General features: G+C 39.2%; 1 protein-coding gene across 3 annotated transcripts in view; it reads right to left on the reverse strand.

Moving 5' to 3' along the window:
- fbxw7 (F-box and WD repeat domain containing 7) overlaps positions 1-24,978 on the reverse strand; it is a 109,861-nt gene that overhangs the window by 72,627 nt on the left and 12,256 nt on the right. Inside the window, exons 2-3 of one of the 3 annotated variants that reach the window (XM_056368890.1) lie at positions 23,246-23,396; positions 15,962-16,038 (exon numbers count right to left, since the gene is read on the reverse strand). Coding sequence is in view for 1 of the 3 variants with exons in the window: in XM_056368881.1 (XP_056224856.1) it covers positions 5,326-5,478 (153 nt within the window). In the remaining 2 variants the exon portion in view is untranslated. Of the gene's footprint in view, positions 1-5,325; positions 5,482-15,961; positions 16,039-23,245; positions 23,397-24,978 lie in introns of those variants that run through there. The other 2 variants (XM_056368899.1, XM_056368881.1) reach the window with 2 other exon arrangements.

Consider the following 24,978-nt stretch of genomic DNA (forward strand, 5'->3'; position numbering starts at 1 on the left):
ATAAGTTTAGCATAACATATTGATCTTCTGCATGATGTTTATCTTAAAGCAGTGCTGCTGTTGCCTTGTTGAGGTGTAAATGTACCATGCAGGCTACTGAGACTATGAAGTTTTTGATTAAAAAATAAAGAATTGTTTATAACTATAACAAACCTTTATTTGATTTATCTATGATTCAATCCCAAATGTAGTATACACCTTGAACTTGAAATTAGAAAAAGGAACCCCATGGAGTTTCCTTTGTATTTTCTTGCAACTTTAAATGAGAGTTTAAGGTTTCAGAAAAGATTATAAAATTCACAAGCATGTGGGGAATGTATTGCTTATTTAAAATGTATTGTTTATTTGTAAGCAGGCAATTCCATTGAATGTTAATGCAAATTGTTTACTAGAAGCTTTTGTTTCAAACAACGACCAACCTTTTGAGGATACATTTGTAGTCAAAAAAGGCAAAAAGGCTTATGTAAATAAAGGTAAGTGGGATGTGTGACCTGTGGATCTGTCTGGTCCAAATGGTAAATTACAAAAATTTATAATATCAAATAAATGATAGATATTCTGCAGGTCATAAAAACATAACTACAGATTGCTTTCCAGTGTCTCACAAGGCAGTTAAAACATCATCATAGTTGAACACACACCGTTTCCTTCCTTCACATAACTCGGTAAATTGTGATTTAGACACTTATGATGGGCATGCTGTTACATAAATTATCAAAGGAGACTACAGTAAAGATAAAAAGGTTTTTCAAACAGTTGTGAACGACACAGAGGAGGACAGTTTGGCCCAGATTTTTCAGCCTAACCATTCATCAATTAACAATACTTTGAGGTTTTCAGCTTTTCTAAATCAGTCGACTGGCTGTTGGGCACATTGAGCTTGGAGGTTCATTACTGATAACACATTGCATTAGAAGAAGTTTATTTTTGTCTGTTAAATTGTATATAATCTTGGCTAATGTAGCCTTGAAAAGATGCCAATGGGTCTTTTCAATGCCCACATGCAGTCTCTAGTTAATCTTAACTATGACAAATTAACAATCTGCAGTCTGCAGTTTCAAATCTCTTCACTATACTACATAAGAGATGAGAAAGTATTTTTGGGAGGCTCACGTACTTTGTCTGTTTCAGTGCAAACCAATTGCTTTGACCTTGAGAAAAAGTCACTGGTCCCTTTGCAAGGCTTCTCCTCCTCTTTGCTGTATAGTCCCAGTGCTGTGGTGGGAAGCATTAGCCTGATCTCAGATTGCACAGCCCCCCACCCCCCCGGGGACTGCCAGTTCATTGCTGTGAGCTGAGAAGAGGAAGGCTATGAATAGCTAAAGTTGTCCGTGCCTTTTACCGGAACAACCAAGGTTCCGTAATTAGTTTCCTAAGCACAGCATGAAATTTGTTTGTTGTTATTGTTGTTCAAACAATTGTGAGCGGTGCAAACAGGCTGAAAGAGACTGACGCACAATTAAAGCGTCTCTGTTGGAGAAACGGGACAGACGTTAAACACTCAGTTCTGATTCCTTTTTTCAGCTTTGGCGTTCTTGATCAAAAGCAGCAATTATAAAAAAGAAAAAAGAAAACAGTTATCTTAAAGTAATTTTCCTAATCATGTCATTATCATTCACCCTTCCGTCGAACAGCCACTTGACTCAAATGTCCACTTAAATGGCAAGCTAAAAAAAATCATTTCTAAATATCAATGTGAACAATTATACAAATTGTTCTTCCCTTGAAGCACATAAAGCTGTTGAGCTGGTGTTTTGGTTCAGAGAATATAAAGAAAGATGATATTCCACTAATGCTTGTAGTGAACAAAGACTCTGTGCATGTCCTTTAGTACTGCACACACAAGTTTCATTCATCAGTCTCTATTCTTAGTCCTGTAAGAGCTGTGAAGTGGACAAAAATAGCTTTGGGAAGCTGGGGAGGGCAGGTGTGAATGTGTCTCCTGGAGCAAACAGGTGACACAGGTGCCCAGGAGATAGAGAGCCTCTGCGAACAAACACAAGAAATAAGATTTGTTTTTTCTTTCAAGTTATGGGGTAATGATTAAAGACAGCCTTGTTCATCATTAAAAAAAAAAAAAAAAAAAAAAAAACATTGCTACAACTATTTATTTGAGAAACATAGGCCAACAAGCACCATCTGGTGCATCTGAAGATCTACTATATAGTCTCTACTCTAATATGTAAAATTAAAAAGATAATTAAAGTTTTTCTAACCAATATTTTTTATTAACATTGGACCAAATAGCTTGTGTAATGTGAAATGGGTCACTGTTAGTAACAAACCCACTGAGAATTACCCTCAACTCTGCAGTTCCCCTCAGTCTTACAGAGCATTTTTACATCTTCCAGCTCATCGTTTTGGTTTTCCAGCCCACAAACTCCACTCGTCTATTTTTAGACAAAAAGCTCTGATAAACCCACTGTATGCAACTAGCTGGTGAGCATAGTGAAGCATTTAGCAATTAAAGAGCTAGACATTTTGTCTCTGCCAACTTATGAGAAGAGACAAAGCTGAGAGAGTGAATATTGGACTTGCATTCAAAGCCCAGAAACACAACTCTGTATAAAAAGTCAACTGTTCAACAACTGTTCATGTTCACTTTGTAAAGTGATGTTAATGGTGTATTTACTGCTTTATCCAATGCCCAAAGTGGCTAAATAAATAAATAAAAAAATAGTAATATGAGGAGAAAAAAAGTCGATTAATGCAGCTTTAACAGAAACAAAGTTTTACTTACTTTAAAGCTGTTGTGCAACTTAAATAAATAAAATCATATCTTGCGTGCATTCACTCCCTTTACCAACTGGTTTGAGACATGCCAAGTTAGACACCATCTCCTTAATTGTGCCCTTAAGCACTTTATTTTCAATGGTGTTTACTGGCCAAACGATTCCTCCTTTTCTTAGAATAATAAGATGTATGTAGACCAGCATTGATGGTGTTTGCCCAGCAGTCTGGCAGTGCAACATACATCCAGACAGTCCCTGGAGTAGCTGCTGATGGGGAGGGGTTGGGATTTCTTCAGAGTGCTGTGCCAAGTTGGCACTTGACAGATACAGCCACAGCTGTGGTACACACAGACTTTACTTTAGCCTTGTGCACACACTCAACATGGGGCACTTCAGCAAGAGTATGCTTCTCTTGGGTGGACTCGAACAGAGTTCTCCACAGGCTGTGATGCGTAGGCAACAGGTATGCATCAACCTTCCACAGCATCAGAGCAGCAGCTAACCTAACTGCCCCAGCACACAGCTGATATACAAACTAGTGTAAAATGAAACCAAAAACACAAGTCAGTAATACCCTGTTTATGAGCTACAACAGTGTTCAATGTCGAAACAACCACAGCAATCAATCACTGCTGATTCAAACTAAACCTGAAGGCAGTCTGAGACACAATCTAATCATAGCTGTAATGTTTTGTGCCAGAAGTAAACAATTTGAAATAAGCAGTAAATTTGTTTTTGCAAAATTATTTCTGGGTGTCCCAGGCCAATATGCAGTATCACGTTGAGAAAGGCATGAGAACTTCAGTATCAGTCATAAGGCCTGATCCACTTCCAGTCCAGTTGCAAACCGTTGCACTTTGAGTACACCAGTTGTCAGACAAGTTGCAGATGTAGTTCTTTTCAAATGCAAAATGTCTCCCTTTCTTTTTCTCCAATAAAAACAGTTTATGAAGACAAAAAAACAAACTTTGATACATCTGTGATTTAAGTATGGTTTAATGGGGTGAGCCAAGTCTTATTCCAGCAACTGAGGTAGTATCTATAAAAATAATAATTTCAAATCATTCAGGATTAAAATGCTTGTGAGGAGAGTCTGTGTTTGATGATAGATTGTGAAAACTAAGATTCTGGGGGGCTTAAGTGTGGCAGTGATTTCCACCTTTGAAAAGACAAAAACTGACTTAAAAGGACAATCAATTGTTTCAGGGCTACTGGATACAGCTGACACGTAAACCTTGTTGAGAATAAGGAGAGAGAATTAGAGGACTGAGCTGAAAACCCCTAAATGGCAGCAATAAATCACACCAATGTGACCTTAATAGAACAGTGGGAGAGAGTGGAGAAAATATTGGCTTTGCACAGAGCACATAGTAACAGATATAGATTGAGGAGCGGATGTATAGTGGCTCCACTTAGATTCTCAAATATTAACAGTGGGATGTGAGTGAAGACTGAACAAAGCAATATCAGTGTTTGAAAGCTGAAGAATAGATTCTACTTTATCATACCTGCCTCCTTTGAGACCGCGATATGTGACACAAAAGCAAATAAGAGTTAATGAGTTTGACTGTTGCAATTATGAATTCTTTGAACCAAGAATTGCAATAAGAAGAAACATTTCTGGGATTTCTAAAAAAGTGTGGTAATCCTTTAAATGCACAGCGTTTGTTGAAATCTCTGCTCAATGCAGAAGCTATTAATCGATGGCTCTATTTCAAGCTGGTGCCCTGTGATGTCTCAGAGGAAGAAAGTGAAACCTCAATCCTAGAGCTGCATGACAGAGGGACAGCGTTCTTCCACATTCATTTTGCAGTGAAGCACTTCATCCTGTTACAATGCTTTCTCAGAAAAACAATGACTTGGTATTATCAGGCAGCAGCCCAATAATACCACAACATTTTCCTTCATGGATTTCTATCATTACTCATGAGAGCATAAATCTTGGAAACTAAGAGAATCAATCTCCTCTGCTCAGAGAATGGCCAACTGCCAAAAGGACTCTGGAAAGACTTAAAATCCCAGTCAGTGCCAGCCAACTATTAAAACAGTCATGAAACAGAGGGAACACTAGAAGCCACAGCCATGAGACAGAAGCCTGGGTTAGAGCAAAGTCGCACTCTCATTCACACACACTGGCACGTGCACACAAGCACTCAGAAACTCACACAATCTTGTTTGGCTTTTATTTGTTCCATTAGAAAAAGCTTTTTCTCCAACTGAGGAGGGGCAGCAATCACTAAACCACAGGCAGACTGAAGGCATCCATTTAAATGACTCTGCAAGCTGAAAGCAAGTCCACTGTTGTCAAGGCAGCAAGACAGCCATTAAATCACCTGGTACCATTAAAGAATCAATTACTGTGGCGCTCTCCCTGGTAGCACAGTTCTTATACCTGAGAAATCGTTTCGGACAACCAAGACAAACAAACAAGAAGGGTGCACTTCACACGCAGCGTTTTCTCCGATATGCTGCCAGGCCCCATATGTTTCCTGTTTCCTGCACACAGGTGATAACACATGAAAACCATAATGTCAGATCAGGAGGCGTGAAGACACAGACGTGGCTGTGTCACTGGGCGCTGACGCACTGTTACCTTTGGTTGAGGTGGGCAGCCAGTGGCCAGTCGCTGCAGCTGTTCTGAGGTATGGCTGCAGGAGAGGAGATCTGAGCAGCAAGCTGTGCGGCCCAGTCTCTTCATCAGAGAGGAGATGATGCTGCAGCCACAGCCACACATCGATGTGCTCATTAGTAGCCTAGCTGTTTTCTGGGGTTAGAAGACGTGTGGAAAAAAAAAAAAAAAAGGGAAAAAAAAGGAGAGAGAGACTCGCTGCAAGCCGCAGCCACTTCCTGGTCCTTGCCGAATTCCCTCAGTTGTCCTCACAGCTGATGGCTCTTCTGTGATGTATTCCACATGGTGCAGCTGATCCACAGGTACTCCGTCACCAAGATCAGTTTGGTTTTATGTACTGTCAACATAATACAGATGCCGACACTCACCTAAATCCACAGTGAGGGCAAGTGAGTTGGGAAGTACAGTTTGTCGGACAATTTCCCTCGTGATTGCTTCCTACTTACTCCACTCCCTCTGCTGTACTTCTGTCTCTGAACAGACACACGCCTCCTGCTGTAGCTCCCCCTTTTGCCAAACTCACTCCCATCCACAAAACACCTTGTCCTGATTTTGCAAATAATACACAGGATTCAGTGTGTGACACTACTCCCTTCTGTCTCCTACAATTTCCATCCGTTTCTTTCCACTCCCTCCACTGCCTTCGGCTGCTGTGTACTGAGGATGCTATCCCCGGCAACGCTACTGTCACCGCTGCACACCCCCCACCCCACCCCACCCACCACCACCAGCAGCTCCAGCAGTAATCCACTCAGACTGAGCTCCTCCAACTTGCCGATAAAAGTGCTTTACTCATGACATTCAAGCTCCCAGTTTTACCATTAATTGAGGAAGCAGCAGATAAAATACAAGAAATCTAAGCCACTCTGAATGCACAAGAAAGGACCGATTAGTAGGATACAGTCAGGATGTAGTGGGGGAGGGGTCTGGGGGTAAGCATTTAGGAGACAATAACAGAGCAGACAGGATTATTACGGTAATATTCTGTCACTGCAGTCAAGATACTGCTGAAGATTGCTGTAAAAATTTGTGAAATAAAATGGATACTTTAAAAAGGCTCAAAAGCTTCATAATGACCGTTTCTCTAATTGATCAAGAAAACCTGAAAAGGCAAGTGGAAAATATATACTAGGAAAACTGCAAGCTCCGTCGCAGTAATTTACAGCTTTTATCAGATTAACTACATGGAGCACAATATCATATGGTACACACAGCTTCCATGTCTGTGATGAGTCACTTTAAACATCTCATTTAAATTTTACGTGCATCTTTTTTAATCCCCGTGTGTCAACATCTGACCCAGCTTCAGTGACACGGCACATTCCCTCGTCAGCTCATGACAGACGTTTAACCTTATGAGAGTAGTGACACGCAGGGGCGACATGAACATCGTTTTGCGCAGAAGCTAATAGTTACCAGAGCTGACGAAGCCAGGAGGCCCTGGGAGGGAGAGATAGTGAGTGGGAGGGGCCGTAATAATGGCAAAGCAAAGATAGGCTGACAAAAGATGAGAATAGGCCTTCTGTTAAAGGAACGGCAGCAGCTCGCTATTAATAGCACATACACAAAATAATATCAAGTGACTTTTCAGAATCATTGTCTCCTATCACCACATCAATACAAAGACAAGAAAACAGGAAACAATGCTAAAAGGTCATGCAGATGCTGCAAAATACTAACACTAACTAACTAGAAGGACAGTTTCTCATGCTACAACGATTCGATGCTTTTTAAGATATCACATAATAATCAGTGTATTCATTTGTAGGCACAAGAATCTGAGACATCAAAACAAGACACCATGTCGACACCCCCAGTGCCGATACCCAAGGACTGCCATTTCTTGAAATATGGTGGTTCTGTATTGTGATTTAAAGCTGAAACAACTACTTCATTAACTGTTCAGTCAATCAACAGAAAAATAATTTTCTAGTTAAATCTTCTAATTCTAATTAAATCTAATTCCAATTAAAATTTTGGCACATTAAAACTATTAAAAGTATACCAAAGTATGCCATTAGCAGTACATGTATGCAATATACCCACGGATGCACAGACAACCATCACTGGATTACAGGGAAGTTGTAGAGGTATAAGGAGCGTCTTTTTTTCTGCATCTTATGAATTAATTCAGGATATTCACAATGGACGTTGAAGACAATACATCTTGTGTAAATCACAGTGTTTTCAGAAGCCAGGAGCATGTACCTGTCCCTTTCACTTTCACCTGGAGGAGTATCTTTACTTCAAGTCTCTCCCTCTGCGGCTCCACTTGAACCCTCCCATGCCCACTGGGGAGGTGTATATCACAGTATGAAAACCTCTGTCTTGTATGAAAGTCACTGGCCTTCCAGGATTATGGTTATCTTCAAAGCTCTCTCTGCTCCGTTTAAATTCAGCAGCCCAGTCCGTCACCATGCTGCAAGAAGGGGCACCCTTCCACCATGTCCTCATGGACCTCCTTGGGCGATAAGCACGTGAAACCGTGGTAGGAGGTGACCGCACGGAGGCTAATGATGTCCATTCTCAGACAGTGCTGACTTACAATTTTCAATTAACTTCAGACTTTCTGCATAGTCACTCAGAGTTGCATGTAACAAGAGCTGTATAACTCATCTCCTTCGTTTTCCCTGACATTGTGTTTATATGGAGTGTAGCTGTGTGATTATTTGTCTGCTCAAAGTTTTGCTTAAACCAAAATATTTTTAACTTGTGCAGACGTGCCTCGTCTCAGTCCTTCCCGCTTGGAGCAAATTTGGGTGTATTAAGATCTTTACACTAAGATCATACACAAATACACCATCTCTAAATTTGGCTTCATGGTTGAATACACATTTAAGAGGTCAATTAAAGTGTGTATCCACTGAGAGTACAAAAGTATCTCCTGGGCTGTCCAGTCTGTGCAGTACACACCATACTGGTTGGGTTTAATGACCCAGATCCACTTTAAAATCAAGTGCCATTAGTCTCTTTTTAGGTAGATATTACAAAAACGAGAAGAACTGTTATTACTCCATCCATTTATCTGGGTGAGGTGCATCATGCTTCAGTGTGCAACTGTGACCGCCTGCCAATTGCGCCCAACATAAAAGTGGGTGGAAAGGGTAATGATGAAGCACTTTAAGCTGTTCTCTGTGCTCACTCACTGGTACATCTTTGTGCTGTATAGAGGAGAGCTGCTAAAAGGTGACACCTCACTGTGATTCACTGCAACAGAGATTTCCTGAAACACCAGGTTGCTATCTCCGTGGAGCAAACGGCACATCAGGAGAGAAATTGAACACAGCAAACACAAAGACCTCTATCTACAATCATCAAAAACAATATATAAAAAGGAAAACGTAGAACTGTCAAAGTAGGACAAGGACGGACTGTAGGATTAAGAGAAAACTCCAACCTTCACTTTAAGTATGCAGCAGCTACCATTAAGACAGAACAGAGCAGTGACAGAATGCTACACAAGAAAAAATTAGCATCATGTTTACCATTTTGTTCTTTTCTTGGACAGGACAAAAAGACAGGGCAGAGTGAAAGGGTGCCCTGTTCATTATTTATGAATATTGCTTTTCACTGTGTCAGCTCACTGCTTCAGTATTGATCCATGAAGCGGAGACTCACTGCACCATAGCAGAGGGTTTCAGAGGAAGCCATAACGACAAGGCTGACACACAGCAGCTATAGGGAGTATCAAACTCAAGGGGGCAAGATAACTGTTATATGACATGGCATGAATATCATGCTCTATGAGTAAATTACTATACAGTTTCTCCATTCTACAGCGTACCCACTCAACTAATATTCAGCACTATGTTACCTGAGAAAAAGCTTTACTAAACAATACTGTGCTCTATAACAATCTACGTAGTTTATTTCAGCCTGAAGAATCAGGCCGAAATTATTGATGAGTTTACAAGAAGTGCAGAGGGGAAAGTCAGTTTGATGCCAATTACCACTAACGCCGCAGTCTTGACAGACTATTATCAACTAAATTTACAAAACTTTACTAGAGGTTTAAAGGGCTACGAATGAATGATAACCCTCTGAGCTGCACTGTACCTGCGGAAGCTGAAAAAAAGCTCTGATGAATTCCATCAGAAATGTACAGTTGACGTAAAATGAAACGGTAGCGTGAAGGTCAATGCAGCTTTTTGCAACTTAAACTTAACTAGAACCACAAACTCAGTCACCCTATCCCCTGGATAATGATAACTGTGCTCATCTCACCTCAGACAATCACCATGGGGCTCAAAAAAGCTGTGTCACTGTTGTCTCATCTTCCACTGTTGACTGAAATGTGGCATGATTACGCCACATGCCGATTCCTTGAATACAACTCATTGTTAAAACAATGATTTACACTTTGCTCCCACTTCTGTCATCAACACATGTATAACCTTTAATCAGCCTACTTTGCTGTACCTAAACTTAAAAAAAACAAAAACAAAGTTGACATATTTAGTTTGTGTATTTGGGGTTAATTCAAATGAGCATTACAATGCGTCTCAGTGTGGTTTTGTTAACACATACCTCTGACACAGACTACAAACAGAATGTGGTGCCAGTCTGGTACAAAATGAGAATAGGAAGGTCATAAGGAGCATCAAGCAATCTTAAAATATCAATCATGGTTTACCGTGGAGCAAAACCAGTCTAACAGCACTAATTTTCAGTTACAAGGTGAGACTGCAAAGACAGAAAGCTGCAACCTCAAAAGCTACGGCAACCTGGCGCTTTTTAATATCCTCTTCTAAATCAATTTTAAACTGTTTCCATTTTTATTTTGTTTTTAATAGACTGAAAACTGCTTTTATGTACCATTTCCTGTAAAAGAAAGTGATGAATTGAAATCAATTGAAGCGTAACTTTTGCCAACACTGACCACATGTGATTGTGGTAATGTTTTAACTTACTAAAGACAAATGTGATTTGTAAAGCAACAACATGTATGACGGCTGTATGTTAACATTCTCAGCACTGCAGTTGAAATGCCGTTGTTTAAATAAAAAATAATGTAGCACTACTACAGATGCATAAATAATTCTAGTTCCAAAAACTGACTCAAACCCGTGGACTTAATCCTTAATTATTCTCTTGTGAAGCCTCTTGCTATTAATCTTCATTACTGAAAGATAACATTTCATTACATGGCTTTCCAACCATGAAAAATTACTTTTAAGCCGCTTCCTAGACTGCACAGTTGTGTTGGGATGCATAAATTCCAGTTTTCCTCCTCCAATATTACCAAAGCTCTGAATTCTGGCACATACAGAGTGCTGAACCGATGCCAGTGCATTTCTTTATCATTTTAGAAACTGCATACCTAGCCATATGGAACTCAGTGGGATATGAACTACCTTAAACAGGTCACGAAAACATACTCCGACTACTACCGATGCTATATGTTGTTATATCCTCTGGCTAGAGTCTGAAAAAGTCACATATTGTAATATCTCTTTTCTTGGCTGCATGGCTGTAGATTTATTTACAGCATATCCTTAAAAGCTTACATTAAAATAAAGACAGAGAGGAAGGCAGACCGAAAAACAGAAAAAGACGGACAGATCTCAATATCGTTGACATTTATGAAGTATCCTGTTTATAAAAACAGTCATAAAATTATATTCAGAAGCACACTACATTTAACAATTCAAAGCCATGGTCCCCCTTTGATGTATAAAGCCAATTGTGCTGCAACTGATGTCTGCAAATCTATAGCACATGCTTCAATGAGAAGACTGATGCTACCACTAATAAACCATTAAGGCAGACTGTTTTAACCAATGTCTAATGGGCAAAGCTTTAGAGGCTATAAACTCCCCAAACAAAGCAATACAATCATTAATGTTATCAGACGAGAAGAGAAATTATTCACTTAACAGTGGCCTAATCTGTAGTGTTTAAATTTCCAACTGGAAAGCAACACCATTTGAAAAACCATTAAGATTTGGACTTGTGGACAAATTATTTCAGTGGTTAATCAAGTGGCAAAAGTGCAGTAATTAACATGATGCCATTAATCAAACCAATTAATGGTTGATACATTGAAGTGGGCTTGCAAATTATGCCTTCAATTATCCTGAAGATCCCAAAATTGTGACACACAATGTGAAAGGCAAAACACGCACAAAGTCAAATATTGTATACAAGTAGTAATGTAGCAAATGTTTCTCTTGAAGTTTACATCCTCTCATATAAAGGCCTGCTAGTTTCTGTTAAAAAAGAATAGGAATTAAACACTGAACCAAAAACCCTCAACATGTTACTATATGATTTTGCAGACAGTTTCTCGAGAGTAGGCTGCGCTCTAGTGGGCAAAGACTGAAAACTCAAGCAGGACTGCAACTAACATCTGTCCCTGAAGAAAGGGCTGAAGATGGAATATTTCTCATTAACTGAGACCATCAAGAACATCAATATATACTTAATAGGCTGCTTATTTTGTCAGGACGGTAGATTCATAGGGTACATTTGGTATATTTCTATCACTCAAACCATGAGAACCCATCTCTGGGAACCAGACCAAAGCAAAAGGAGGACAAGCAGAGTCACAACTTCCCATCTCCCCTCACAGGGACAAAGTTGGATTTCCTGTTTTCACCATGGTCTCCACAGCATGAATTAGTGACAGTGTTCACCACACCCCTCAAAAGATGACACAGATCCTCACGTCAACACCTATCTGTTGCTATAACCACTCACAATTTTACAATACGACACAGCAACCTCAGCACATAGTAAAAAGAAAAGGAAAAAAATTATAATATCTATAGAAAATAATTTAAGCTGCAAGCCAGATATCCATTACTTCTCATCATCTGTATCTATAATCAGATTACAAAGTTGGCACTGATTCTTAGAGGAAAATCTATTTAAAAAAAAAAAAAAAAAAAGTCCTCATAACCTTAAACATACAAGTCTGGTTAGCACTTAAAGCGCATGAATCTGGCCACGTGTCAGTTTAAAATGCTAGGCCCACATGGAGAATAACTGTTCTGCTTTGGTGTAAACAATTTGACAATTTGTTTATATAAGATACTGACGTGTTCACTTTTAGTTTTCATCAGCTGCAGACTGTTTACATCAGTAAGGTTTGATTTGGACTTGTGATAATTTGCATTGACAAACATGAAGCTGATCTATAGATGAAGAATAGAGAATAGAGTTGTCCAAACTTTCTGGACTTCTGAAATGTGCGTCAGCAGCAATTTCTACTGTCCCAAGTCTCCACCATTATCAACTGTGTGCATGCTCTTCTCTGGAGCAGCCAAAAGGCTGTTCTGAATTATTTACAGAGAATGAGTGGGTGAGAGGTGTGGGACTGATTAGGGAGTGACACAGAGGATAGTTAAATCTCAGTCCCTTTCAACAGTCTGCTTAGGAAGCAGTTTCAAATTCAAATTTTAAAGGACCTTTTCAGGAAATGACAGCAGTGCACTTCTTCCTGCAGGAATTTGGCAGCACACCATTACCTTTTCATCGGATCCTATTCTTCTGTTCATTAATATGTTCAACTGAAAGAGCACAATCTCTTCCAAAGACGGGAACAAACATGAGATTTGCACAGTTGAACATGGGCATTTATATCAAAGTGATTTGGTTTTTAACCATGGGAGCCTCATATTTATCCTTTCAACATCATCTTTGCATCGAGACAGTTTTCCCTTGAACACACAAATTCATCATTCATAGTCAGAGGTTGTGCACATACACACACATATATATATATATATATATATATATATATATATATTACAGCTGCTAAATGATTCTACAGCCAAGCGTCAAACAGTCTATCATTGAGGCAATAACCACATGCTTAATGACTTTTGAGGCAGCTTTATGTCCTCTGAAATGCACTGAGAAGCAGGGTGATGACACATGCACAACAAACAAATAATTCAATTTGTCTTTATACGTTGACAGTTTTGCCAAAAGTCAACACATCAAGCATTCAAGTCTTCAACAAAAGCAGTTAGCACTGGGATACAAATACGGAAGTTGCACTTGGATGAAGATTCAATCCAATCCTAAAACCATCGTCCTGAATTATTCAAACTCCATATCAAATTTCCTTTATCCAGTCCCTGAGACCAAGGTAACAGTTTTAGGGGGGAGGACAATCTTAACATTTTGACATTTGAGTGCCAGTCCACAGTTTAAAAATGCAGCAGTGAGCCAAGCAAGGCACTGCTATGTGCTATCACTTTACCTTTAATTCACCAGCACGTGCCTGGAATGAATAATTCAGGACGAGTAACACACTCTTGGCTTTGAAGAAGAATCCCCCCCCCCCCCCATGGGACTGAACACCGAATACACCATGAACACATTAGGTAGTAATTTGTGATAAATACACGTGCATCCCCCCGTTGTATATAAAATATGGGTTATTGCACTTAAAAATAACCTGAGTTTGCCAAATTAAAATAAATGTCCACACTACCAACATAAAGCTAAAAGACTTATGATGCAGCTACTCACATGCCTTTTCACGCCCCAGCTTCCACACAAACTCCAACACACACCCAGGATGCCTACTGAATGAATTTACCAGAGTTTGTTCATAACAACCTGAACAACTTCCACTGTGTCTTGTGCGGAAGGGTGAAAGGTCTGCATCCTGCCTGAGATACTGACAATGAAACCCTTGGGTGGAGCCTTCCGTACATCCACCAGTGCAATAATTTTCTTGTCCTCCTTGATCTCTGTGGCATTTTTTTCCCCTTAGATGACACATGGTTTGCACATCCTACAAAAGGAAGCTGAAGTAGATCAAGCACTCTAGTGTGAAATACATCACACAATCAAGGGTTTTGTTTCAGTATAGCTTTTACAGCTGTTTTACCTTTGTCCGGATATGTTACCATTCTTTGTAAGAAGAAATAATATCAATATTTGAAACAAGAACAAAACGTTAAGGACCACACTGTATGTGTCAGTAAGTATTTCGATAATCAATTAATCGTTTAAATTTATTTCTGTTATAAATCAGTGCAAACTGAATATCTTTGGATGTAGAGTGCTACTCGAACAAAACAGGCAATTTGAAGATGGCACCTTGGGCTCTGAGGATTTGTGATGGGAATTTTATCACTTTTGACATTCAGTCTTTTGAATGATTAATCAGTTATTCGAGAAAAAAAAAATCAGCAGATTAATTAATAATGAAGATAAATAGCAGGTAACTCAAAGTAGACCTTTGCAACGTTACTTCTGCAATACTATATAAAAACCATTGTTTTTGGGTCCAAAGTTACATTATGAATTAAAAAAAAAGGACACTGAAACTAAGTGCCTTTGATCTACAATGTCACGTGCATTGTGGATACCCGATCTAATACGTCAGTGTCATGAAGGAAAATAAGTTATCTTCACAAAAATACAAGGAACCAAAGAAACCAGTTCAGCACACACGTCCAGTCCTCTTTCCTAAGACAAGAAAAACAAGACTATACAACACCCTCCATAAGATATTTAGATTAGCGTAAAACACTATGAACCTTTTTGACTGTGCCCGTTTGTAATTTTGTGCTGTCCTAATCTGAACTGAACAATTTTCTTTTTAATTCTAATTTTGAATGTGCTTCCTTTTTTTCATCTATGCATATAGCTTAATTTAGCTCTGACCTCTTCCTGTAAACAACTTCACTAATTCTGCCATTCAATATTATTGAAACTGGTGTTTCCTACAGGTTAAGGACTTGTTTATGGCGGCTGGTGCCATGGTTGAGTGGGAAAGAATTCATTTGAAGACAGACCCTTACATGGGAAATGTGTTGCTAGGAAACAACTGGGTTCAAGCTTACTTCCCATCAGCTGCTGACAACACCTAATAACCAACACCAACATGACATAAACTCGAGCTTTTTTATGTCTGTCCGTCAATGTGCGCAACAGCATCTATGAATGAGGAAAACTGTAAAAGGGCCTGTACATTGGCAAAGATCCTGCCCTACTTGGAAGTGAGCCAGGCTACTTTTCTTTGCCTTTACAATGGTAGAAGCACCCATATTGGCATTATCTTTTCAACAGTATCCTTGTTTACTTTGTTTCCTGTTTGTCCTCCAGGTTTTATTTTCTGATAACACAGCTTGTCAGCAAGCTGCTGTTCACAAGCAGAAGAGATATTACATACTATGCACTTTGAACAATATGCATGACTGCAGCAAAGGGGAACTGAGAAAGGAGCCTAATAAATGGCTGTTATATATCTGAAGCCACCTGCTGTATATTTTGATTCCAACATGCAAATAAAGATTTCCCAAGATAGCCAACAAGCAATTTAGAAGGCTTCTTTGTCATCACTCTCACTCATTCAAAACAACCACAAATCTCACTCGCCTTGTTTGTAAACCTATGCAATAAGCACTGTACACTCTGGAGCGAGCGCGCGCGCACACACACACACACACACACACACACACACACACACACACACACACACACACACACACACACACACACACACACACACACACACACACACACACACACACACACACACACACACACACACACACACACACACACACACACACACACACACACACACACACACACACACACCTGAGAAGTTCATACAACTGAAGTGTTTACTTACAGTTCTCTCTGTCTGCCTTTGTTCAGGCCGAAATTGGTCTTCTCCACTACAGGTCCTACTCTAAGGGTCGATTCTTTCTGTGGACAAAGAGTGAGAAAGAGCTGTTAGTACAGTGATTTCAGAGGACATCAGAGGGTTAACTAGCCATGGGGCCGTCTGGAATACGAGGAGAAGGCAGGAGGGCCAGAGTAGTGAGATAAGAACGCTTTGATTTCAGTTTATCCTCCAAAACCCAGACAGATCACACAGATTCCTCAATGTTTGCCAAAGAAACTACAACAGAACTATTCAACAACCTGGCACAACAAACAATACCTGCATCAGCATGTAACAGTGAGTCACCACCATATATGTGTCACTTCTTCCTGTCTCGTCTGATGGGAAGAGAACAAGGGGCAGCTGCTCAAAACCCAGTGCCCAGCTGACATCATTAACACGTCACCTCACAAATACACACGGACGTATTAATGCAACGCATATTTTAAACTTTACAGACCAACTTAAATTTGAATTTCTCATCGATTTTTGTAAGGGTATATAAACTATGACGATAGGGAAGCTATATTAAATGTTTAATACAGAGATTTATCATTGCATATTTGTTAAGTTCTTCAAAAGAGGATATACATTTATGTATTTTTGGAACTGTGGCCTCTGTCAACTTCCGTGGTGCTCTACTGAGTGAGGGCCTTCATAGCTCTGTATAGCCTACAAAAAAATTGGTACAAGATGTTTTTCCCCTTTTTCAACAAGCCCACATATTACTAGTTCTCATCTAGTAGCGATTTAAAGGATTTAAGCCGTTACACATTCAACATTTGAGAAGAACCATGATGCTTTTCTATTGTGTTATTTTAATAACTGCTGAGTGCCACTGCAAAGCTCCTACACGCTCAGTTTCTGCTCGCATTATACAAAGTGGGTGGTGTCTAGCTAGCATTAGATTTATGACTTTCAAGAGTCCAGTTGTGGTGATATAAAATGACCAGACCTTCAAAACTCACAGTAACAGGTAGCCCTGTAACCTCAGAAATTCATATGTTACACCTTCATAACATACACAGTAATGTACTCCAAACAGATTGGACTAAGCTATGGCTGAAAGCAATGGCACCACAGCTGATTAACTGCCTGTAGAGACTGAAGTGCTATAACTAACTATATTTAGTACTTTCACAGAGACAGAACCAATCAATTCGCCAGCATCGTGAATTTGCCCCAGTCTTTACGTCTGGATAGGATTTGTTTCTGAACATGAGTTAGTCTACACCCATAGAGCTACAAGCAGAGCCCCTGTGATCCATCTAACCCAATCCATGTGTTTAACTGTTGAAATTCTCAAACTTAAATAAACGCTGTACAAATTGCCCAAAAGTGGCTAGCTTATCTCTGTACCCTCAGGTATAATTTGTATAATAACAGGTCATAACATAACAAAGACAAAGGTGTTTTAATATGAGAAATTAAGCTGTTGGTTTTGAGCAGCTGCCTACAAAACATAATTAGGCCGACTAGATTCCCCAGCAGCGCCAGGGAGCTGGCTTGTGTAGAGAGAATAGGATTTCGAAGTTGACGTAAACAAAACTGGATAAGGACATCGAGTTCTGGGAAATGAACAGATGCCCAGACAGCCTATCCAGCTGTTTGACATTTGATAACCGTGAGACAGAAAGATGGTCGACAGACAGAAAACCTTAGAATTCCGCCGTCTGAAACACAGATGGGTGACAAATTAAAAGGAAAAACCTAAATAAATTATCGTCTTGGTATTGACTCTACAAGTCTCTGGACTCTGCTGGAGGGATGAACAGCATTCTTCCAAGAGATGTTTCCTCATGTGGTGTTTTGATGGCGGTGGTGGAGAGTGCTGTCTAACACGTCAGCCCAAAATCTCCCATAGCCATTCAGCTGCATTGGGATCTGGTGACTGAAAACCAGAGCATATGATTCACATCATTCTGTGACCCTCTGTACCCTATGGATCGGGGCATTGCCATCCTGGAAGAGACCACTCCATCAGGATAGAACCGTTTGATCATAGTATAAAAGGGGATCACGCAGAACAACTTTGGATTGATTTGCAGTGACCCTTCCCTCACACCAAGCCACAAAAATGCACCTCCACAGTATAACATTACCTCAGTGTAAGGCTCAAGCATTTAGGCCTGCACCTCTCTCTTTGTGTACACCACACATGCATTCGCCCACTTGTGGAGAATCTGCTGTTTAATTGTACCATGCAGTGCACATTCTCAAAGGCGTCTGCATTTATTATGTTTCTTCACTTACTTATTCAGTTTTTTTCATTATTTTTTTGTCAGCTTTCTGTGTACAGGGAATCCTCGACTTCATTTGCAAGTGGAAGATTGAAGTTGCAAAGAGACACTTCATTATTTTTGTAATGATGTTGCATAAAGCTATTAGTGGATGTTTCCAAGTGTGGTAAGATGCTACAGACTGCCAATGAAAAAGATTTTTTTGAAGACAAAACTGCAGTTAAGGTACCAGCCTTTTCAAAATGAGTGCAAACTTATACAAAAGTCAATACAAGTGATATGGAAAATATTTTCAGATATACGTGGCAAAAAAGACACTCTGCAGAAAGATCATTTAAAATTAGGAAGACTAAAACATGGACACAACACTTAAATATTTTCACAATCTGTTTCATATTCTGTTAGTTGGATAGTTAGGACATATTTCATAACAATACTGATACTTGGGTGGTCCTTTTTTTCTTTATTTGAATGTATTGCATTTCCCTTCATTTTCAGTCATTTGTCAGAGCAAAAAAAAAAAAGAAGAGAGCATCAATTCATCACTGCAACATCAATTCACATACAGCACACAGAGAAAAACATGCCTAGGTGAAAACTGAAAAATGAAACAACAGGGAAGCATAAAAACACACAAAACCTAGGCTTTCTGTGTTTACCAAAAAATTGTCAAATCTGCTTCCAGGGCAACGTGGAGGCCAAGTGTTTTAGTGACGTATGCCATGTAGTCATACCATAGTCAATTTAATTCTGGGAGGGAAGTTTTGATGCACATCGTACCTCTCCCCCTTTCTTCTCATGTTTCCTATCTGTATATATTCAGCTGCCACCTAATGAAGACACAATGCCAAAAGACATGTCTAAAACGAAAATTGCCCTCAAGATGAACAGGAGAATTAGCACCAAACCAGAGAAGCTTTGGTTTAAGAGTAGAGTGCTACATATACACTTGTGATATATAAATAGGGCAAATCTACTGAGCTTTCTTTCAAAAATCCTATCGACAGAGAGTTCTGCTGCTTCTGTGTTGCCCACTCAGCAAGCTGCTTGTTGACCAACTCCTGTATTCAGAGACAAAATAAGCCAGCTTTTAACTTCTACATGAGCCCACAGCTTTCTAGGAAAAGTTCTGAATGTTTCCTAAGAGGCCTCTGAGTGAAGCAAACACAGGTTATGGATGCCTGCAGCTTCAGTCTGGGTCAGTTGTGTCTGGATGTGCCAAATAAAATGAGTCCACATGGAGGAATGCAACAGCCATCTTTAGTGAACAAAAATCATTGTCCTCATTTAGAAACTGTCCTCTTTGACCAGGGAAGACAAAAATGGATTTTGTGCGAGTGTGAGTTTGTGGATGTTTCTCAACTTGTATGCACTTACATGTGGATTAATTTAAAAGGAGAAAACAGTGATGTGTCTAATTTACAGTTAGTCTGATTCAAATTTAATTAGAAAAGTCAGTATTTAACCTAATAGACATACTTTCCTCTTTATTCTTTCACATAAAAGTGCATAAGCTGTTATTATGTAACAAATCCGCAAATAAACAACAAACGTTACATAACAAAAATAACTTCGAGCTGCAACTAAATACTGTGAAATACTTAACACAAGCATAATGGCGCTCGTGATAACATAATGGTATTATGGCCCTCTTCGGTATAGGTGTCCCTTTGGAAAATTTGGCTAAATGCAACATTTGACTGAAATATGACTCATGTGGAAAGATACGGTTTGAGACAACAGCACCTGACTGAACTGTTTTGACTTCATTCTGAAACATTTTGGAGGGTGTACAATAAACGGTAATCAGGGATCATTGCTTCAGGTTAAACAGCCTGCAGTGAATCATCAAGATGGGTCACATAATAGACGCAATAGCTTCCACTGTTATCTTAATATAGCAAATATAATGTATATTGTAGGCTATATGTTGTTATTCCAACATAGTTGGACAATCCCGATAGGTGTGACAAGAATGTCTTTAATTCCTGCTGCAGGTGTGAACTTCAAGCTCAGTGTGGTTGACATGTTCTCACACAGCAGCGCCGGAGTGTCTTACAGATTAATAATAAAACAGGCCTCGTCTCGTCACACTGGACTCAGTGTTAAGAGGTGACTCATTGCGTAGTTTGTCAGCATTTGGTTTTAGCTCCAAGCTCTGTGGTCCACATGAGAGCATCATTCAGGATCTTTCTTTGGTGAATGAAAACCACAGTCTCAAAACAGGGGATGCTAAGGAAGGAGGGGGCTGACAGCTTCAGCAAAAAACTATGCAGGGATGATGTACTGGCGAAAAGCAATTCACTTAGCTCACCACACAGTATCAATTTTGCTCATATAGCAACTAATGACATCCTTTCAATATGTAGAGTGAGATGGGTCTAGCTCTAAAGTCAGCAAACTGTCTGGAGCAGCTGCAAACTAGCAAGCACTACAGAGAGTGTGAAAGACACTTCATAAATCACTGCTGGAATGTAGCCTCATTTCCTCTTCGACCCCACCTCCTCTACAGCTTCTTCCTCCAAGTCCTGGATCTTTCTACACTGAGTAACTGAGACCTGAACATCACAATCATGACACAATTTGCAGCTGTGAGTCTCAGCAGTTAGAAAAAAAAAAATGTTTTCCCTGCAGCAAACTAGCTCACATTTCAGTCATGCAGAGCAGACATTACTAAACAAAACAGAAACTAATGAGGAGACAGATTTAATGAAAGAGTACATGTTTGGGGCACACTGTTGTAATAACATTAATCACTTCTGAATCAACAAAGAAGAATCAATTCATGCTTTTCCAGACATTGTTCCCATCAGGGGGCAGGCTCAGTTGTGATTTTTAAATTCTTGAAGCCCATTTCCTCTCTGTACCGTTTTACTGGCTTTGCAGAGATTCACCATAATTTTTACCAACCTCTGATTGTTGATGCCATTTTTAGTTTTAATATTAATAGCGGTGACAACAGTGATCACAATGGTGATGGTGATCATTATAGATGTACAGTGATCTGAGTAGGTACGTTCATATCAACTTGTTTTGTGGGCCTTTGTACTCAAACTAGAGCGTTAACACCAAAAATTTTTGGGGAAAAGAACTTAAGACAAAAAAATCACCAAACAAAGAAACTCTTTTACAAATGGAAACAGACAGAATGAATAACGACGTACATGAAAGTCCATCGATCCTTTGCTCTACTGAAGAGATCAAAGTTGTGGTGGATGAAAACATAAAATCTTTGTGGAGCAATGAGGAGACTGTAACCGTCCTTATTAATCCATTAATACATGAAACAAACAAATATTATATTTCCATCATGTCTCTTTATTTATATTATCTAAAGTTTGACTCTTATTATTGCGTCATTTTTTTTGCATCCTCTTCTTCTGTAATGGTTAAATGGTACTCAGCAGGAGAATTAGCAGCACCTACTGTTTATCTCCATGAACCAACTCCTAATATTCGTATAGCGGCAGTGAATGGAACCATGTATTAATTCACACTTTGACTACTTCTGGACAGGAACCTGACTAAAAGCAAACTGACAGCACATTTTCACCACTTTTTAGATTGATTAGTGTTACACAGTGAACTTGTAAGGCTAAGAGGTGCGTACTATGGACTGACTGAACCGAATAAGCACACTCATCAGGTGAGATCAGGTCATTATGGCTTCTAAATATGTGTATTTGTTACTGTAATATATAATATACAACAGACACACGTTTGCATTTTTTTTAGTATCACAAAACGATTTGTTATTTTGTCTCAGGCCCAATTTGCATCTCATCAACATTCAGCCTGCAGATATGATGTTACCTAAGTGTTCCAACACACTGAAGAAAAATTATCCAAGGGAAAAGCTGGCTTTCTCCCAATGTGTGACCTTTGGTAAATTTCCTAGCACATCTAACTGTGGCAGAGATATAATTACTTCAAATGCAGCTCATATAATGCAGAGGAAGGTAGTTTATTGTAAACATTCAACTGTAAATTGGTTTCTAATTCAGATAATGGGTTTTAATGATAAGTAATCTGCATTTAATATCACATTAAGCAAGATAAATAGAAGAATCTCAAAAACTTATTCCAATTTTTATGTCTGTCAAATGATTACTGATTGTCTTCAGGACAAAGATGTTCTTAGAGAGCAGAATAAGAGGTGTTTCATCCCAGAGGAAATCATGAGGAACCCAATCTCCAACGTGCTGCTACCATGGAAACACTGATAAGCCAACAGATGCAATGACTTAAGAAAAATACTCAAAGTACTCCAACATGGATCAGTCATCCAATACTTGAGAGGTTTAAGTATATAAGATTTTTTTTTTTTTTTTTTTTATTTAATAGATCGGCTCAAATCTGGTGGTCATCTTTCAAAACAAGGAATCTACAGTTTGTAAAAATATATATATTCAACTTGAAAGTGTAGCTTTGCACTCCTTACTACCTTTATTTAGTGTTTATACAGTTTCATGACTGTGAATGTCCATACATTATAGATCCGCTTGGTAATCAGTAAATATTCATTTTATTGACATTCATGCTGTATATTTGTTGAAGTGCATGTTTACTTAATGCTTATTAGAGATGGAACCAATTCTTGATTTTTATCAGATCAGTCGATTCTAATAAGATCGAGGGCACGATCTGTGACCCAAACGTGAACAAAGACGGTGCACACAAAAACTAATTGGATAGGAATTAAACATGACATCAATCCTTAAATATCTTGATAAATACAATAATTATTTCAAAGTGTTCAAAACCATGATAAAAATAAATAATTTGACTCCTCCTATGCAACAGGCCATAATACTCCAGCTAACATAATACAAACAAGTTCTACAACTGCATTCAAATGCTGCAAGGCGGTGATGCAGTTCAAGTGTGCATTTAGGCCTGGGGCTCTACAGAACAATGGAAATTGAAGACAGAGCATCTCGAAAAGAAATGTAGCACTAGAAATGTCAGTAAAGAAACAGTTTCATATAAGACACAGAAGGGGCCAAACCTGTCAGCCGAGGGACTGCGTAGGGGCTCTGCAAAGGCTTGCTGGTGCTTGGGGGTGCAGTGTGTTATCTGCAGCGCCGCAGACCTTCCCCTTTGAAGTGTTGCTGAGCCACCGACTGAGCCAGGGGCAGTGAAAGGTGGAAGGTTGGAGGCTAGAGAAAATGTAGAGAACGCATTGAAGGTGAGAAAACAACTGTGAGGTACAAAAGATACAACAGCAGCAGAGAAATAAACAAAACATGCTTGTTATCATTCATGTTGTTTCATTCATGTAAAAAAAAAATTAAAAATTAAAAAATACACCTCAAGACCATCTACAGGAATTTTGGTCAGAGCAGAGCAAAAACTTTGGGGTCATGTAGCAAACACGCTATTGTTTTTCTATATTTTTTTACATCTTGTTTACATAGGCCAATTTTCCTTTTACGGAGTAATAAAGAAAGCATATGGCAGCCATGTGTTAGAGAATGATCGGCTGCACGAGAAGCGGTTGTGTGAGGGACACATTCGGATGACAAAAGTGTGGAAAGTGAACTGACAGACTTGTTTTGCCTGGTCCCTCTGTTCACTGCAACTCTCCCTCAAGGATTATCCTCTCTAATAGACTTAAAGGCACTTTAACTGAGCTGCCAGCTGCCTGCGTCCCCGACGGAAAGCCACCCAGGTCAAGTCTGAGGGAGGATATCCTATCATGACAATGCAACACATTCCTATAGCACTTTCAATTTTTCAAATCACACTAAAATTATCTATTTCCGACTTTTCATTAGTCCTACTTACTACTACCTCTCATCAAAAGATGGACAAGCAATATGTGGACGACAGAATACAAAATAAATAACTTAAAATTCATGTGGATATCAGTGTCAAAATTGCCTTCATTAGGGGAATGAGAAATCAGATCCAAATCCATCCTCAATGCATTTTAGGTGCATATATGTATATATACTAGATGTCAAGCAAACAATGAATCAATAAGTTTATCAACAGAAAATGAAACTCTTTTGATACTCAATTAATCAAACAATTACAGAGCAACTTTCTTGTTCATTTGAAGTCATGTTTGTATCCAATATTGACTCTTTTTTAGCCAATTTTGGTCTCCATCATCACCTGAGGGAGATATTTTGCTCTTTAGCTGATAAACATAGTGGAGCATTCAGCAGCTTTTTACTAACTTCATCCATCTGCCGTTTGTTGCTGAGCAGGTAGTGTAAAGTGGGTTTTTAAAGCTTTTTCACTGACAGCAGCTGCCTGCTGTGACCGAAAATGACATGACACAGAGCAGTAAGCGTGAACCAAAACAGTGAAACTGGGGGTCAGACAGCTAAACAATCAGCTGAAACTTGCTACAAATGTCAGTAAAGCCGAGCAGAGCTCCAGAGAGAGGCGGTGATTCTCAATGGGTTCATCACTACGAGCAACGCCTTTAACATTGGTCACTGATTTTCCATTGTCATTCAAAATATTTCCATAAAAATGCAGATTATAGCTGTTTTTATGTTGTCAACTTGTGATCACTTCCCACAAGATGCATTTTAGAGTTACAATAAATGAGCCCAGAGCCAGAACAGCACCACTAGACAGACAGAGTACGTACTATAATTTTGATAAACAGTACATAATTCTTGAACGAGAATTCGGGCCAGAGAGCTGTGATCTACATAACTTCAAAATCAGCGATTTCAAACCCATTTCTGTGCAGTACCATAAAAAGGTTACCACACATTTAAG

Source organism: Seriola aureovittata, chromosome 3 (genome assembly GCF_021018895.1).
Source record: "Seriola aureovittata isolate HTS-2021-v1 ecotype China chromosome 3, ASM2101889v1, whole genome shotgun sequence".
NCBI lineage: Eukaryota > Metazoa > Chordata > Actinopteri > Carangiformes > Carangidae > Seriola > Seriola aureovittata.